This window comes from Oncorhynchus keta, chromosome 12 (assembly GCF_023373465.1).
Source record: "Oncorhynchus keta strain PuntledgeMale-10-30-2019 chromosome 12, Oket_V2, whole genome shotgun sequence".
Lineage (NCBI taxonomy): Eukaryota > Metazoa > Chordata > Actinopteri > Salmoniformes > Salmonidae > Oncorhynchus > Oncorhynchus keta.
The window spans coordinates 2,670,001-2,688,216 of NC_068432.1; the positions used below are offsets into that span (position 1 = coordinate 2,670,001).

Consider the following 18,216-nt stretch of genomic DNA (forward strand, 5'->3'; position numbering starts at 1 on the left):
GACTCCCCAAACAGGAGGAGCAGGAGATTCCAGCTATCAGAATAAGACAGGTTGTGCAAACAAAACTACTGCATAAATGTTAAATAAGTTAGATTCAATCTTGCCCCCAAATATTACCTGTTCGGATTTGTTTTTGGGGCAAGGACTCAGTCTTTCTCTAACACACACACACACACACACACACGCGCGCGCACACACACACACGCGTGCGCACACACGCACACACACATGCACACGCATGCACACGCACATACACATGCACACGCACATACACATGCACACGCACGCACACACAGCTCCATTATCTCTCTGTCTTACCCATGGCAAGACCCAGGAGTTTCTGCACCCTGGAGTTTACTCCAACAATCCTGTACAGGCCCTGCTCGTCAATGCCTGTGGGACAGGACAGAACAGGACAGATATCTATAAAGATTGTTTAGGACTTGTAAGAGTGACCAGTGACACCAGGTTCGCAATACAGTAGTACTAGAGACCTGTGATGCCTGTAAAAGCAGCCAAGCCTTAGTTCATTACCTCTGGTCTCCACAGCGTAGATTAACTTCTTCACAATGTTGAAGCCAACCACATCCAGCTGAGCCACTGAAAGATGGAGAGAGAGGGGAGGGGGAGGCAGGGTGGGACAGTGGGAGAGGGAGAGGACGAGAGAGAGAAAGGTAAAGAGAGAAAGAGTGGGATGAAGAGAGATAGGCGGAGAGAAAAATAGAGGGAGAATCGGAGGTAGAGAAGTGAATGAATCCCATCAATTATCAGGTGTGCATTCATACGGACAGATGGTAGAGTAAAGCAAATTAATACCAATGTGTCACTTACGGCCTTCACTCTGGCTGTCTCTGTTTAAGTTATAGACCTGGAAGGAACAGAGACACCCAGTTACCACGGTTACACAGCTTAGCGTTACCGCCATCAATCACCACCACCTCCGGTCACAAGCACACAGGCTGTACTTGCATAAGCCCATGTACACTATGCTGTAATGTTGTAGTACGGTACATTGACATCAATGGAAGTTGCTACGGACTGAAGTGGCTTCCTAAAGGAGTTGAAGGTTAGTTAGCCAGCTATGCCACGAATCCCTGTGGCGGGCTATACGCCTATGAGTACACACACACACACACACACACAGCACACACACGCACAGGATGAGTGTGTAACCCTGGCAACGTACCGGTTCTCTCCCATCCATAGCTTCCATCCACAGCCTGCGGTCTTCCTCCGATAGAGCTTGCATGGTGATCACCCCTGGCCTGCAACGCACAAACACACACAAAGATCAGCATTTCATCAAACGCAACACACCACGTAGCAGTGACTGACAGAAGGAAATCACTGCTACATAAGGGGGTTGTCCACCTTCGTTGGGTCCTCTGACATTATTAAACATTATCCCCCATCAAGTCAATCTGCTGCTTCCACCACAACCATCCCAACACAGACTGACACCTCTATCAATCCGACCCCGGCCCTATCCGAAACTACGCTCATCTCTGGCCAGCGTTGCCATATTTCACCTGGCCCTGGCAGCAGGCTCACCTTCAGCTGTCAACACAGTCCTCCATTAAAACCACACTCACACACACACGCACGCACACACACACACACAGTCTGGGGCAGAGAGGACGCCATAACGCACGCTCTCACTGACAGTCACCCTCAAGTTATGTCTTTGCGATGCCGCTGCGTGCTAAAGCATGTTGAGGCCAGCTTGAACTTTCCTGCTGCTAACAACAACGGTGCACTGCATCTAGTGAACAAACAAGCACACATACAAAAACACTCTGGGCAGCGGACAAACAAACACCATGAATAAATTACGAGGGTTGAGTGAAGGAATGGGCCGATGCAGGAGGAGAGAGATCAGTGGCTGAAGCGGCCACAGTAGAGCTAGCGTTAGAGTTCGGAGGTCACTGGCTCTGCTGCTTTATATACAGTCATACAACACCCTTCTATGACCGAGCTGGAGAGGTGGCAGATATCTCACTTAGCGTTCGTCATCTAACATCCACCGCTTGCCAATCCATATTAATAAGATCCTCTGCGTTTGAGCTCCGACCCCACAGTCAGTCAGCCACAGCCTCAGCCCAGCGACACTCGTGAGCACCGCCATGTGGTTGTAATGGGTAACAACAAGCTGGTAGCCAGCAGCAATGACTCACCTGTCGACAGCCTCCACGTCGAAACAGAACCTCTTCTCTATAGAATCCGTCTTCCGTCTTGTGCAGGACTTCAGAGTGAAGCTCTCCTCCTCCCCCTGCAAGACGGAGGAAGCCTTAATCGACCTTTAATAAGAGACATTTATGACACTCAAGTTCAACCAATGGGAAGTGCCTTCCGCCACGTGTATGGAACCAAGTCATTTTAAGACACTCTTTGATTCTCACAGTGAATTGTGGACAAGGATGGATGGACTCAAAGGATCTAGGAAAAAAACTGGTGAGAAACTTTGATGTAGGTTATTTCCGTGCAACCATCTCATAACCCATCTCCTCCCCATCTCCCCGTCATTCCCTCTTCCCCACCTCCTCGCTCCTTCAAAGGGAGTGCATTGGCAACTGAAGTGTCACCACTGTTTGCACAGAGAATCCTGGGAGACACAAGGCAGCAATCCTGAGACGGAGCCTCAAGCCACGACTCTGATGTGTTCTGAATGATACCTCCTCTCCTCTCTGATCCTTCCTCTCATGTCCATTATCCTTTTCTGCCCTTTTTCCGACTCTGCTCTCCCACCATCACCTCTCTCCTCCCCTGCTCTTTCTCCTCCCATGTCTTATCCTCTATCCCCTATTCTGCCCTTTGTCCTCTTCCTCCATCACTTCATCGCCCTCTTTCTGCCATCCTTTTCTCCACAGTACACTTTAATGAGAGGAACAGTGAAATGAGGAGCGATATACTACCACTGAGTGTTTGTCCTTGCCCACTGGCAGTGACAATACTGAGGTGTCAGGGGCAGATGTGCCCACCAGGAATCACTCTTTCAGATGCATTTTTTAATTTACACTGAAAAAAATATATGATATGAGCAGGCATAAGCTACCGACCAACGAACACAATTGCCTTTTATTGATGGAAATTTGAATACACAGAGACACTGCACTGTGACGAGATCCCGAGGCCCATTGTGAGGCCCGTTTTTTAAGGTATCAGTGACCAAAAGATGCATATCTGTATTTCCATTCATGTGAAATCCATAGATTAGGGCCTAACGAATTTAATTCACTTGACTCATTTCCTTATATGAGCTGTAACTCAGTAAAATCTTTGACATTTTTCCATGTTACATTTATATTTTTGTCAGTAAATAAATTGTATTGGTATTTTCTCTTTATTGAGATAGAAAGTCACAAACGAAAGGGGAAGACATTCAGGTAAAGGAAAACAGATATGAAGGCGGGGTTTGAACCCATACCACAAAGGTCAAGTTATAGTCCGGAGTAAGCACCACTACTACCACAAGGCCAGACTCCAGCACACAGATGTATTTTGAAGCACTAATCAACTGCAGTCATTCAAATCTCTAGAGACAGGTGTCACACATGATTTCTGCTTGAAATCATGACTGGAAGGCTGATGCCCCAGCCCTTAGCTCAGGGCTCCAGCTATGCATTTGGTTTGCTAACTTGCTAGCTAAGTGTCTAAAGGCACGTGACATTAAAAAGACCACTTGAGTATCTGGTCAATATAATGGATAATTTGTGGTTGTCTGTTTGTTTACCTACCCAAAATGCCACTCTACCATACAGTGTGACCTTGGTAGTTGTAGGAGCAGAGAGAGAGGGAGAAGAGAGATAAATGTTGGCATTGATATTGATTAATGCATTGTTGGGTTTGAGCAGAGAGAGAAATGTTGGCATCCTTTGCCCGCCAGTTCTCAGGCTTCACCATCTGGCAGTCCGATGGACAAATCTCGGTTTGGCGGATGCCAGGAGAACGCTACCTGCCCCAATGCATAGTGCCAACTGTAAAGTTTGGTGGAGGAGGAATAATGGTCTGGGGCTGTTTTTCATGGTTCGGGCTAGGTCCCTTAATTAATTCATAATTTAATTCCAGGGAAGGTGAATCTTAATGCTACAAAATACAATGACATTCTAGACAATTCTGTGCTTCCAACTTTGTGGCAACAGTTTGGGGAAGGCCCTTTAATGTTTCAGAATGACAATGCCCCCATGCACAAAGCGAGGTACATACAAAAAAGGTTTGTCGAGATCTGTGTGGAAGAACTTGACTGGCATGCACAGAGCACTGGCCTCAACCTCATCGAACACCTTTAGGATAAATTGGAACGCCAACTGCGAGCCAGGCCGAATCACCCAACATCAGTGCCCGACTTCACTAATGCTCTGTGGCAGAATGGAAGCAAGTCCCCCAGCAATGTTCCAACATCTAGTGGAAAGCCTTCCTAGAAGAGTGGAGGCTGTTATAGCAGCAAAGGGGAACCAACTCCATATTAATGCCCATGATTTTGGAATGAGAAGTTCCATGAGCAGGTGTTCACATACTTTCATGTAGTGTATGTATAGGGGTAATGTGATGAGGCATCAGGATATATGATAAACAGAGTAGCAGCAGCAGCGTACATGATGAATATGTGTGTGTGCGTGTGTGTAGAGTAATTATAAATGTGATTGCATGTTATGTGTGTGTGAGCAAATTAAGAGAGTGTTGGAATGTCAATGTGCGTGAGTGTTTAGATTCCAGTGAGTGTGCATAGAGACAGTGCAACAACAACAAAAAGTACAAGGGTCAACTCAGATTTAGCTATTTAGCAGTCATATGGCTTGGGGATAGAAGCTGTTCAGGAGCCTGTTGATGTCAAACTTGATACACCTGTACTGCTTGCCATGCGGAGGCAGAGAGAACAGTCTATGGCTTGGGTGGCTGGAGACTAATTTTCCGGGGCTTCCTTTCATACTGCCTGATATAGAGGTCCTGGATGGCAGGGAGCTCGGACCCAGTGATGTACTGGGCTGTCCGCACTAGCCTCTGTAGCGCTATGTGAGTGATGGCGGTGCTGTTGCCATACCAAGCAGTAATGTAGCCAGTCAAGATGCTCTCAATGGTGCAACTGTAGAATTTTGTGAGGATTTGAGGGCCCATGCCAAACCTTCTCAGCCTCCTGAGGGGGACTAAACACACACCCCTGTGGGGCCCCCGTGTTGAGAGTCAGAGTGGTGGAGATGATGTTGCCTACCCTCACCATACCACCTTGGGTCGGCCCGTCAGGAAGTCCAGGACCCAGTTGCAGAGGAAGGTGTTCAGTCCCAGGGTCCTAAGCTTGGTGATGAGCTTGAAGGGGACAATGGTGTTGAACACTGAGCTGTGGTCAATGAAAAGCACTTCACATAGGTATTCCTCTTATCTAGGTGAGTGAGGGCAGTGTGGAGTGCAATTGAGATTGCGTCGTCTATGGATCTGTTGGAGCGGTATGGAGTGGGTCTAGGGTGTCTGGGATGATGGAGTTGATGTGTGCCCTAACCAGACTTTCAAACCACTGCATGACTACAGATGTGTGCTACAGGGCGGTACTCATTATAACATGAAGCCTTGGAGTTCTTGGGGACAGGAATGATTGTGGTCATCTTAAAACATGTGGGGATTACAGACTGGGACAAGGAGAGGAGAGGTTGAAGATTACCGTGAATATGCCTGGCAGTTGTTCTGAGCCTGCTCTGAGAATTGTGTTAAGTGCTAGCTTGTTATTTTTCTTGTCCTGAGGTGGAATGTATACAACAGTCACGATAACAGCTGAAAACTCCCTCGGGATGTAGAAGGGTAGGCATTTGACCATCAGGTATTCCAAGACAGGTGAACAATAGGTTGAGACTTTCCCTGCACTTGAGACAGCACACCATTTGTTATTGATGAACAGGCAAATCCCTCCCCCTCTCGACTTCCCTGACTCCAATGTCCTCTCCACCTGGTGAATGGAGAATCCATCGAGTTGGATAGCCATGGGGGGTATCTTGTTTGAAAGCCATGTTTCAGAAAAGCAGAGAATATTGCAGTGACAAGAGTCCCGTTAGTAGCAAATCCGCGATCGGAGGTCATCCATTTTATTATTAAGTGGCCAATAGAATGGAGGGAAGAGGTGTCCGGATTTCCCTTCACCTTAATCTCGCCAGGATCTCGCCCCTCTCTTGCCTCTGTAATGCCGGAATTGGAATTACAGAAAGAGCCCAGGGCAGATGAGTCAAAGTTGAAGCTGAGATTGAGGTAACTAATTGCCGTTCTGATGTTCAACAGTTCAACATTTTTTGTTAACCAAATTCGACACTCTCTCATTGACCTCCATACTAAAACTCAGTGCTGCTGGAAAACAGATTTTGGCCCCTGTTATGCCCGTGGCTACACCTCTTCCTCTCTGAGTCAACTCACCACTTTGCCACCCGACTTCTGGTCGAACAGGACCATGGTGACTCGTTTGGGCTCTCGATGGTAGGTGCAGTAGTGCTTGACCCAGGTTGACACGAAAGAGCCTGAGAGAGGGAAGAGAGAGGAGCAGATTGAGAAGCAGAGAGGGGGGAGTATTGGACACATTTTGTGGGTTACCATGGTTATTGCACACGCTGGGTCCCCCGTCACCTCTAAGAGCATGATATTCTCATCCTGAATACAATTACTCTTGTTGTTTCTATGGGGAAATTGAAATCTATTTCAAACAACACAGTAGTCGTGATGTTACCGCAACCATGCTTTTCTAAGTAGTGAGTAGTGAAATTGTATCCTATTGCAGCATGAGAGAGAGGGAGAGAGGGAGAGAGAGAGAGAGAGAGAGAGCAGGATGGGACACTCACGTTTCTCCTGTACAAACAGGTATCCCTCCATGGTGTCATGGCTGATACTCTTGTGCTCATGGGGGTTCTCCTTCATCTTCCTCATCAGACACTCCACCTCAGACCGTGTGCTTTCAAAACGGTTCCGTGTCTGAACGGGGCAGGAAAGGAGACAGACAATGATGGAAACATCCTAACACCATTGCCTGCAGTCAGTGTGTTAGGGCTAGGCCAAAACCTTATATTTTTTCACATTTATTATGGTATTTTATGTTTTTTTAATAATAAAAGTTCTACATATGCTTTATGAGTAGGTCATGACCCTAGAGTGGCAACACATAAATTATAATTGATTGTAATTGGGCTTTCTAGATTTTGATTGTTTTATACTGTTCAAACTAAATACATTTTCCGCATATTCTACAATTTCTGCATTTCCTGTACTTTTGTAATCATTTCCACACTGTGCCACACAGAGATGAATGATATGGGCAAAACATCTAGGCCTAGTTAAAAGCTGAACTGTTGGAATCATGGAAATAGAATGATTATTCTAATTATATAGTTCAAATAAAGTGGGCAGCACCTTGAATGCATTGTTGTTTGACATGACAATTAATGAATCAGCCAGGGAGGAATTATTGACAGGGTAGGAACCAAAGTGTTGGCCAATGTTTCCAGGGGACCCTAATTAGTGAGAGATTAGCACTTAGGCATGTCATGACTTAGGCATGTCATGACAACAATAAACTCAGAACTTACTTATCCATTCATAACTTACCAAATTATGAAAGACAAGCATTGTCATTTTGAATTCTGTAAAGTGAGTGTTAAAGAGGTGAAATAATTATTGTTGTCTATCAACAATGACAAGCCACCTGGGTCTGACAACTTTACTGCGGATGACAACAGACTATATCTCTCCAATCTAAATCTACAGGAAAGTGTGTGCTCTCAGGCCTGGAGGGAGAAAACGTAATTCCGCTACCTAAGAATAGCAAAGCACCCTTTACTGGCTCAAACAGCCGACCAATCAGCCTGCTACCAACCCTTAGTAAACTTTTGGAAAAAAAATGTGTTTGACCAGACACAATTATATTTCATAGTAAACCAATGACTGAAAAGGAATTAGCTGAAAGAAATGGATAATAATGAGCTGTTTTGTTAGACCGATCATAATTTGCTGCTGGATAAACGTATGTGTTATGGCTTCACATCCCCTGCTATATTGTGGATTGAGAGTTACCTGACTAATATAACACAGAGGGTGCTCATCAATGAAAGCCTCTCCAACAAAATCCAGGTAGAGTCGGTCATTCCCCGGGGAAGTTGTCTTGGCCCCTTACTGTCTAAAATATTTACTAATGACTGGCACTGAGTTAACTTTTTATGGCTGCAGGGGCAGTATTGAGTAGCTTGGATGAAAGGTGCCCATATCAAACGGCCTGCTCCTCAGTCGTAGTTGCTAATATTGCATGTTATTATTAGTATTGGATAGAAAACACTCTGACGCTTCTAAAACTGTTTGAATGATGTCTGTGAGTATAACAGAACTCATATTGGCAGGCAAAATCCTGAGTTGAAATCAAAACAGGAAGTCAGAAATCTGAGCTTGTATGTATCCCCAATGAAATCCCCTTGAGATATGAATGATGTTGCACTGCCTAGGGGTTCCATTAGATGTCAACTATCAATAGAAATTATAATGAGGCTTCTATGTTGTTGTGGGAGTGAATGAGAGCAGAATATATCAGATGACCATCAATCAGCCATTTTGTGATCGCGCTTTTTCCTCGTGGTAGTCACTTCCATTCCATTGCTCACGAAGACAAGAAGGAATACTCCGGTTGGGACTTTATTGAAGCTATATGTTAACTTCTTGGATATAGGGGGCGCTAATTTAAATTTTTGGATGAAAAACGTTCCCGTTTTAAACAAGATATTTTGTCACGAAAAGATGCATATAATTGACAGCTTTGGAAAGAAAACACTCTGACGTTTCCAAAACTGCAAAGATATTGTCTGTGAGTGCCACAGAACTGATGTTACAGGCGAAACCCAGATAAAGATCCAATCAGGAAGTGCCGCATTTTTTTAAACAGCCTCATGCCAATGACTCCTTATATGGCTGTGAAGGAGCTAGGAGTCAGCTTACGTTTTCCACGTTTTCCCCAAGGTGTCTGCAGCATTGTGACGTCTTTTTAGGCATTTCCATTGGAGAATGGCTGTAAGAGAAAATATAGGGCGAGTGGACGCATGGTGTCTCCCGGAGAAAACGTTGCGTAAAATACTGAGGTAACCAGAATTAGCGTTGGGATTTGTATACCAAACGCGCTAACAAAAGAAGGTATTTGGACATAAATAACTGACATTTTCGAACAAAACAAACATTTATTGTGGACCTGGGATTCCTGGAGTGCTTTCTGATGTAGATGATCAAAGGTAAGGGAATATTTATCGTGTAATTTCTTGTTTATGTTGACGCCATCTTTGCGGCTGTGGTGTTCTTACTTTTGAGCGCCGTCTCGGATTATTGCATGGGTTTCTTTTTACGTAAAGTTTTTAAAAAATCTGACACAGCGGTTGCATTAATAAGGAGAGGTATATCTGTAATTCCATGTGTATAACTTGTGTTATTATCTACATTTATGATGAGTATTTCTGTTGAATGATGTGGCTATGCAAAATCAGTTGATGTTTTTGGAACTAGTGAGTCTAACGCGACAATCTAAACTCAGATTTTTTTAAATATAAATATGTACTTTATCAAACAAAACATGCATGTATTGTGTAACATGAAGTCCTATGAGTGTCATCTGATGAAGATAATTCAAGGTTAGTGATTAATTTGAGCTTTATTTCTGGTTTTTGTGAATGTTACATTTTGCTGGAAAATGATTGTAAAAATGATTGTGGTTTGGTGGAGACCTAACATAATCGTTTGTAGTGCTTTCGCTGAAAAGCCTATTTGAAATTGGACACTTTAACAACGAGAATAGCTTTAAAATGATATAAAACACATGTATGTTTTAGGAATTGTAATTATGAGATTTCTGTGGTTTGAATTTGGCGCCCTCTATTTTCACTGGTAGTTGTCATATCGATCCCAGTATCGGGATTGCAGCCATAACAGGTGTACCTAAAGTGCATTCGGAAGTTATTCAGCCCCCTTGACTTTTTACACATTCTGTTGCATAACAGCCTTATTCTAAAATTGATTACATATATACCCCATAGTGATAAAGCAAAAGAAAGAAATGTTTGCAAATGTATAAAAAAGTACAGCCTAGAGTCTTCTTGGGTATGATGCTACCAGCTTGGCACACCTGTATTTGGGGAGTTTGTGTACTTTGCTCCATTCATCTTTCCCTCGATCCTGACTATTCTCCCAGTCCCTGCCGCTGAAAAACATCCCCACGGCATGATGCTCCCACAACCATGCTTCACAGTAGGGATGGTGGCAGGTTTCCTCTAGACGTGATGCTTGGCATTCATGCCAAAGAGCTGAATCTTGGTTTCATCAGACCAGAGAATCTTGTTTCTCATGGTCTGAGTGTCCTTTAGGTGCCTTTTGGCAAATTCCAAGCAGGCTGTCATGTGCCTTTTACTGAGGAGTGACTTCTGCCTGGCCAATCTACCATATAGGCCTGATTGGTGGAGTGCTGCAGAGATGGTTGTCCTTCTGGCAGGTTCTCCAAGGGAAACTTAAATCCGTTTTACCTAATTTCTACTAGCATGTTAAATGTGCAACCAGAGGGGAAAAAACTTTATATCACCTTTACTCCACACACAGAGACGCACATGTACAAAGCTCTCCCTCTGACTCCATTTGGCAAATCTGAACATAATTCTATCCTCCTGATTCCTGCAAACAAGATAAAACTAAAGCAGGAAGCAGCAGTGACTCGGTCAATAAAGAAGTGATCAGATGACACAGATGCTAAACTACAGGATTGTTTTTCTAACACAGACTGGAATATGTTCTGGGATTCTTCTGATCGCAATGAGGAGTACACCACATCAGTCATTGGCTTCATCAATAAGTGCATCGATGACGTCATCCCCACAGTGACTGTACGTACATACCCCAACCAAAAGCCATGGATTACGGGCAACATCCGCACTGAGTTAAAGGGTAGAGCTGCCGCTTTCAAGGAGCGGGACTCTAACCCGGAAGCGTATAAGAAATCCCCCTATGCCGTTCAACAAACCATCAAACAGGTAAAGCATCAAAACACAGGACTAAGATTGAATCGTACTACACCGGCTCCGACGCTCGTCGGATGTGGCAGGGTTTGCAAACTATTACAGACTACAAAGGGAAGCACAGCCAAGAGTTGCCTATTGAACGAGCCTACCAGACGAGCTAAATTACTTCTATGCTCACATTTCAAGGCAAGCAACACTGAAGCATGCATGAGAGCATCAGCTGTTCCGGACGACTGTGTGATCACGATCTCCGTAGCCGATGTGAGTAAGACCTTTAAACAGGTCAACATTCACAAGGCCAGATTACCAGGAGGTGTACTCCGAGTATACACGTACCAACTGGCAAGTGACTTCAAAGACTTGTTCAACCTGTCCCTGACTGAGTCTGGAATAACATGTTTCAAGCAAACCACCATAGTCCCTGTGACCAAGAACACTAAGGTAACCTGCCTAAATGACTACGGACCCGTAGCACTAACATCTGTAGCCATGAAGTGCTTTGAAAGGCTGGTCAAGTCTCACATCAACACCATTATCCCAGAAACCCTAGACCCACTCCAAGTTGCATACTGCCCCAACAGATCCACAGATGATGCCATCTCCATTGCACGCCACACTGCCCTTTCCCACCTGGACAAAAGGAACACATACGTGAGAATGCTATTCATTGACTTAGCTCATCATTCAACATCATTGCGCCCTCAAAGCTCATCACTAAGCTAAGGAACCTGGGACTAAACACCTCCCTCTGCAACTGGATCCTGGACTTCCTGACGGCCGCCCCGGGTGGTAAGGATAGGTAGCAACACATCTGCTACGCTGATCCTCAACACGGGGGCCGCTCAGGGGTGCGTGCTCAGTCCCCCCCCTGTACTCCCTGTTCACTCATGACTGCATGGCCAGGCATGACTCCAACACCATCATTACGTTTGCCAACAACAAAGCAGTGGTAGGCCTGATCACCGACAATGATGAGACAGTGTATATGGAGGAGGTCAGAGACCTGGCCGTGTGGTGCCCGGATAACAACCTCTCCCTCAACGAGATCAAGACAAAGGAGATAATTGTGGACTACATGAAAAGGAGTGCCGGACACGCCCACATTCTCATCAATAGGGCTGTAATGGAGCAGGTTGAGCAACAAATGATCATGATCCAAACACACCAAGACAGTCTGGAAGAGGGCACGACAAAGCCTATTCCCCCTCGGGAGACTGAAAAGATTTGGCATCGGTCCTCAGATCCTCAAAAAGTTATACAGCTGCACCATCGAGAGCATCACTGCCTGGTACGGCAACTGCTCAGCCTCTGACCACAAGGCACTACAGAGGGTAGTGCGTACGGCCCAGTACCAATCACTGGGGCCAAGCTTCCTGCCATCCAGGAACTCTATACCAGGCGGTGTCAGATGAAGGCCCTAAAAATTGTCAAAGACTCCAGCCACCCTTGTCATAGACTGTTCTCTCTGCTAAGTGGTACCGGAGTGGTACGGAGCACCAAGTCTAGGTTCATAAGGCTTCTTAACATCTTCTTTTTCAGTTCTGCCCACAAATGTTCTATGGGATTGAGGTCAGTCCAATACCTTGACTTTGTTGTTCTAATGCCATTTTGCGACAACTGTGGAAGTATGTTTGGGGTCATTGTCAATTTGGAAGACCCATTTGCGACCAAGCTTCAACTTCCTGACAGATGTCTTGAGATGTTGCTTCAATATATCTACATAATTGTTCTCCCTCATGAGCCATCTATTTTGTGAAGTGCACCATTCCCTCCTGCAGCAAAGCACCCCCACAACATGATGCTGCCACCCCCGTGCTTCACGGTTGGGATGGTGTTCTTTGGCTTGCAAGCCTCCCCCTTTTTCCTCCAAACATAACAATGGTCATTTTGGCCAAACAGTTCTATTTTTTTTTATCAGACCAGAGAACATTTCTCCAAAAAGTATGATCGTTGTCCCCATGTGCTGTTGCAAACCATAGTCTGTCTTTTTTTATGGCGGTTTTGGAGCATTGGCTTCTTCCTTGCTGAGCGGCCTTTCGATATAGGACTCGTTTGACTGCGGATATAGATACTTTTGTACATGTTTCCTCCAGCATCTTCACATGGTCCTTTGCTGTTGTTCTGGGATTGATTTGCACTTTTTGCACCAACGTACCGTTGATCTCTAGAAGACAGATCGGGTCTCCTTCCTGAGCGGTGTGACGGCTGCGCGGTCCCATGGTGTTTATACTTGCGTACTATTGCTATGTACAGATGAACGTGGTACCTTCAGGCATTTGGAAATTCCTCCCAAGGATGAACCAGACGTGTGAAGGTCTACAATTTTTTTCTGAGGTCTCAGCTGATTTCTTTTGATTTTCCCATGATGTCAAGCAAAGAGGCACTGAGTTTGAAGGTAGGCCTTGAAATAGGTACAGTCAACTTAGTGTATGTAAACTTCTGACCCACTGGAATTGTGATACAGTGAATTATAAGTGAAATAATCTGTCTGTAAACAATTGTTGGAAAAATGACTTGTAATGCACAAAGTAGACGTCCTAACCGACTTGGCAAAACTATAGTTAACAATACATTTGTTAACAATACATTTGTGGAGTGGTTGAAAAATGACTCCAACCTAAGTGTTCTAATGACTCCAACTTAAGTGTATGTAACTTGGCTGTGAAGAGACACACGGGCACAGAAACACATTTTAATATTGTTGTATGGTATTGTACATTTTGTGTTGTGCATATGTAGTGGTGTGGTGATGTTATGTGATATACTGTTTTATTTTGTTTTTGTTGATTTATTTATTTAAAATTTATTTATGTGATTATGCCTTAATGTCTCTTGGACCCCAAGAAGAGTAGCTGCTCCTTGGCAGCAGTTAATGCGGGGTCCATAATGAATCCAAATAAAACGTAGCTAACATATTCATGTTTCACCTATTCCTCTCTGATTTAAAGATACAGTTGCATAAACAACATACTTATCTAGGCCTAGACCAGCATTAGTACCAGGCTGTATTTATTACCTATCTACATTTGCTCTGACTCTTAGTACATTTAGCAAGCTAGCTAACTAGTGTTTAGCATTAGCCGCTAACCAGATTTATTTGAGCCACAACTTGCTAAGAAAAGGCAAACTAGCAGACAGTAGTTTGCAAACAGTAAGATACACAAACTAATAGTGGAATTGTAGAACGCTTGTGGAAAGCAGCATTGTTTTCGCCAACATCTTGTTGCATCTATCTGGCCATGCAGACCACGGCAAGAAAGTGTTTGTTGACTCTGTGGTCGAACAACTGCTCTCTCCATGAGTGACAGGGGGCAGGGCTTGGTGTAGGAAGAGGCATGCAGCAGGAGGAGGCAAAAAGCAAAGGGAGTAAACTATGAAAACGGACACAACACGTGCTGAGCTGCGTATCACATTTAACAAACCAAACATTGAAGGTAAAGTAAAAACCCAAACCGGTCCACGCATCAATCCGGGTATAGTCAAATACAATATACTGCCCAGCCCAGCCTTGAAATGTCTTTGATGTGGCAAAATATTACATCTCACCAGCACCTAATGGCCGTAATGTATGGCATTGATATGTATCTTACATTCTGAATGCTGATAGTGAGGTCTGTCTTGAAGTGGTTGAAGTCTTTGGCCAACTCGTACCCATGGTGATAGTAAGTAAACAGCCCTTGAAGAAATGCCAGCAACTAGAATTGATACAAAGGACGAAACGGAAAGGAAACATGGTTGAGAAACGTAATTAAATTCCATCAACCTAATCTACTGTAATTTGATTTGAAAGGTACTTGTTGTCAGATACATTTGTTCTGTAGACAGTGTGGATGAAGGAGAGATGACTAAGCATGTAAGGTGTATAGAGTACAGTAACAGTATTAGGGTTGCAAAACTCCAGTAACCTTCCCAAAGTTCCCAGATTTTCCAAAAAATCCTGGTTGGAAGATTACCTGAATCAGGAGGGAATGAGCAGGAAATCGGGAGACTTCCTGCCAGGATTTCTGGAAAACCTTGGAAGTTTAGGAAAGTTCATGGCATTTTGCAACCCTAAACAGTATAGACAGCATGCTGAGGGAGATTGACATGCTCACTCACCGGCTCTACGAAGTCAAACATCTTCCTCTCCTGGACCTCCTGCACCTTGAAGACATACTCCAGAGACACCTCGTAGAAATGCTGCCGCACGTGGTCCACCTGGCTGTCGGCCTGCACCACACGCAAAAGGATGGGATGCTGTTTGAAATGACTTTCAGGTGATACCCGCGGTGAAGTCATGCTGTTTGCTCTCCCATCTTGAATGGTCGTGCTTTACACCACACAGGCCGCCACGTCATATCTCCACCCACTTCAACTTTGCGTTGATCTCCTCCCATTTAGGTGTGAGATACCGGACAGGCGCACCGTGCGCTTCGGGAGGAGTTTCACCGCGAGGACTATCACCATAGAGAACAATTCCATGCCATTTCTCCCATGGACAGGGGAGGGACTATGCCTGCCTGGCTGTTGCTTGTTCCTTCTATTATTTCAGATTTGTTTTAAGCATCTGTGTGTGAGCTGTGACAAGATTTTCCTCTTGTAGGACAATAAACGTGATTCTGATTCTGTGTGAACTGACTTACAAGCGCACACACTCATACACAAACACATGCCTCTTAACATAAACACACATGTCATGACTAGCCAACTCTAGCCCATTTTGATTGTGGGAAAGGAGAACAATGTATGCTTACTTCATGAAGATGTGCTTCTTTCTTCTTTGCTGATAGACTTAGGTGCTTCTCCAGTACAGCACAGTACTTCTCTGTCTCTTTGTCGTATTTCTTCTTGGCTTCCTGTGATAGACAGTCAAAAGGTCACCAACAGTCACCTTGTTTCCAAGTCCTGGACACCACATAGTACAATTTATATTGAAATTGTATTGAAGAGGATGTCCCATTGAGGTCAGAAGACCTCTTTCTCGGGGGGAAACCTCTATATAACACATAGAGCTCTGTTTTGGCATCATCACTGCCGCCTTCCAACAGAACATCCTTTCCAAAGAGTCATGGGTATTATTGGTATGTCCAGGGCTTAGCTTTACAGACAGATTTAGAGGAAAATATTGTGAGATGCAGGATGAAATCACATCTCCTCTAGTGCTGCTGAAGCCAACAGAGGCAGCCCACAGCTGGTGGGAAAACAATAGAGCACTTTAAACCCGCACGTTAGACAGACACACGGACAGACATAACAGGATGTCTCTCCCAGCCTCTCTCTCACAGACAGACAGACAGACAGACAGACAGACAGACAGACAGACAGACAGACAGACAGACAGACAGACAGACAGACAGACAGACAGAACAGGATGTCTCTCCCAGCCTCTCTCACAGACAGACAGACAGACAGACAGACAGACAGACAGACAGACAGACAGACAGACAGACAGACAGACAGAACAGGATGTCTCTCCCAGCCTCTCTCTCTCTCAGACAGACAGACAGACAGACAGACAGACAGACAGACAGACAGACAGACAGACAGACAGACAGACAGACATGTCTCTCCCAGCCACTCTCACAGACAGACGGATAGATAGAGCAGGGTGTGTCAGTAACATACAGTCCAGCACTCCTCACCCTGGGGTGCACTGACTGTGTCCACACCTACTACTGACTGATGTCATCATCATCCCTGTCCACCCGGTCACATGACCCGGCCTTTCATCGCCAGCCAGTTTCCACAGGACGTAGAACCAACCCTCCTCAGAACAGAAGGTCCACTACCAACAGCTGCACAACACGTCATTACAGAGCATCCTAATGTAAGTAACAAAGGACCCTTCAATTTGCTCTAACCCTTAATAATAAATGAACCCATGTCTTGTCTGTTATACACTGCAAACATGTTTCAATGTGGGCTCTTTTTGAGTTCAAGTATCCCTTTTCGAAACACTAAATTATTCTTCAAACGTTTAATTAACCGACACATTCTTCTAACATTCTGACTTCAAACCAATGATATGGTGAGAGGTCGAATCAGAAAGAGTTTTCAATATGTAATAAAGTTCACTAACATTTCTTCATTGACAATCAACCAAGTAAATCCTGATGCCCTTCATGTGATACCTGTATTGACCAGATGGTGGCAGTGTCTTATCACCACAGACCTGCCAGCTCTGGCAGACAGAGCAGAGAGCAGTTTAGACTCAGAGGTACAGTATAGGGAGAGCTCTGGATGCTGTCATCAATGGGAATTTAATAAAGGAATGCTATTCCATATGGTGTATACATTTTAGACCTACACAAATGTAACTTCTGGAATCCGGACAACCAGAACAAAGCCAGACTGAGGGGGAAACTGCTAATATTTGAGTGATCAGTACATTTCTTAAAAACCTGGTACTGTAGCAGCAGATAGGTTCAAAAGTCCCTTGTCTCTCAAGGTTTAAGAGTAAATATGAGATGGCTACATAACCCAAAAAAGAATATAATTCATGTTATACTCCACAGGGGATTGTAAAATCACACAATGACCCAGTAGTAGGGATTACCAGGACATTTAGAGGGGGATCCTTCACCCCAGCATGACTTGGGGGAGTCAAGTCATAATATCTCCTTACCTTGGCAGCGCTGATCTGCTCCTTCCTGAACCGCTCCAGTGGCATGATCAGCACATCGTCGGCATTCTCAATCTGAGGAGAGATACAGGAAGTCACCAGACGGCTGACAGGAAGTCACTCTACTGACATACTGTATAAACACAGAGAGGCCTGCCGCCAGACCTTCACTTATTGGTTATACAACGCTTGAATTCCAAAGCAGTGAGCCCATGTTCCAGCATATATCTGACACTCACCATCCGTGTTCTCTCATCCTCCAGGTTCTGCAAAACTCCAGCAAACTCCTGTAGAGACTTTGCTGTAAGCCAGACAGACAGACAGACAGCCAGACAGACAGCCAGACAGACAGACAGACAGACAGACAGACAGACAGACAGACAGACAGACAGACAGACAGACAGACAGACAGACAGACAGACAGACAGACAAGACAGACAAGACAGACAAGACAGACCGACGATACAGAGGGAGGATAACAATATATAATGAGTCAGTGGTCATCATTTGGCTCCATACATACCATACCACATTTGTGACCTTGCTTGCAAAACAAGGCTTTTAATTTGAAATCCTAGTTTACATGCTTGCTTTAGACCACAGTGTGTTTTCAACTAG

The 18,216-nt window shown here is 44.7% G+C and overlaps 1 protein-coding gene across 3 annotated transcripts in view; it reads right to left on the bottom strand.

Annotated features, from left to right (window-relative positions):
- Positions 1–18,216, bottom strand: part of LOC118390865 (rho GTPase-activating protein 26-like) — a 111,543-nt gene that overhangs the window by 40,265 nt on the left and 53,062 nt on the right. For all 3 annotated transcript variants that reach the window (XM_052457608.1, XM_052457607.1, XM_035781572.2), the window contains exons 3-14: positions 17,838–17,899; positions 17,602–17,673; positions 15,731–15,832; positions 15,096–15,206; positions 14,588–14,692; positions 6,810–6,939; positions 6,391–6,491; positions 2,175–2,269; positions 1,187–1,265; positions 832–868; positions 535–600; positions 319–393 (exon numbers count right to left, since the gene is read on the bottom strand). In XM_052457608.1, coding sequence (XP_052313568.1) covers positions 319–393; positions 535–600; positions 832–868; positions 1,187–1,265; positions 2,175–2,269; positions 6,391–6,491; positions 6,810–6,939; positions 14,588–14,692; positions 15,096–15,206; positions 15,731–15,832; positions 17,602–17,673; positions 17,838–17,899 — 1,035 coding nt within the window. The remainder of the gene's footprint in view (positions 1–318; positions 394–534; positions 601–831; positions 869–1,186; positions 1,266–2,174; positions 2,270–6,390; positions 6,492–6,809; positions 6,940–14,587; positions 14,693–15,095; positions 15,207–15,730; positions 15,833–17,601; positions 17,674–17,837; positions 17,900–18,216) is intronic.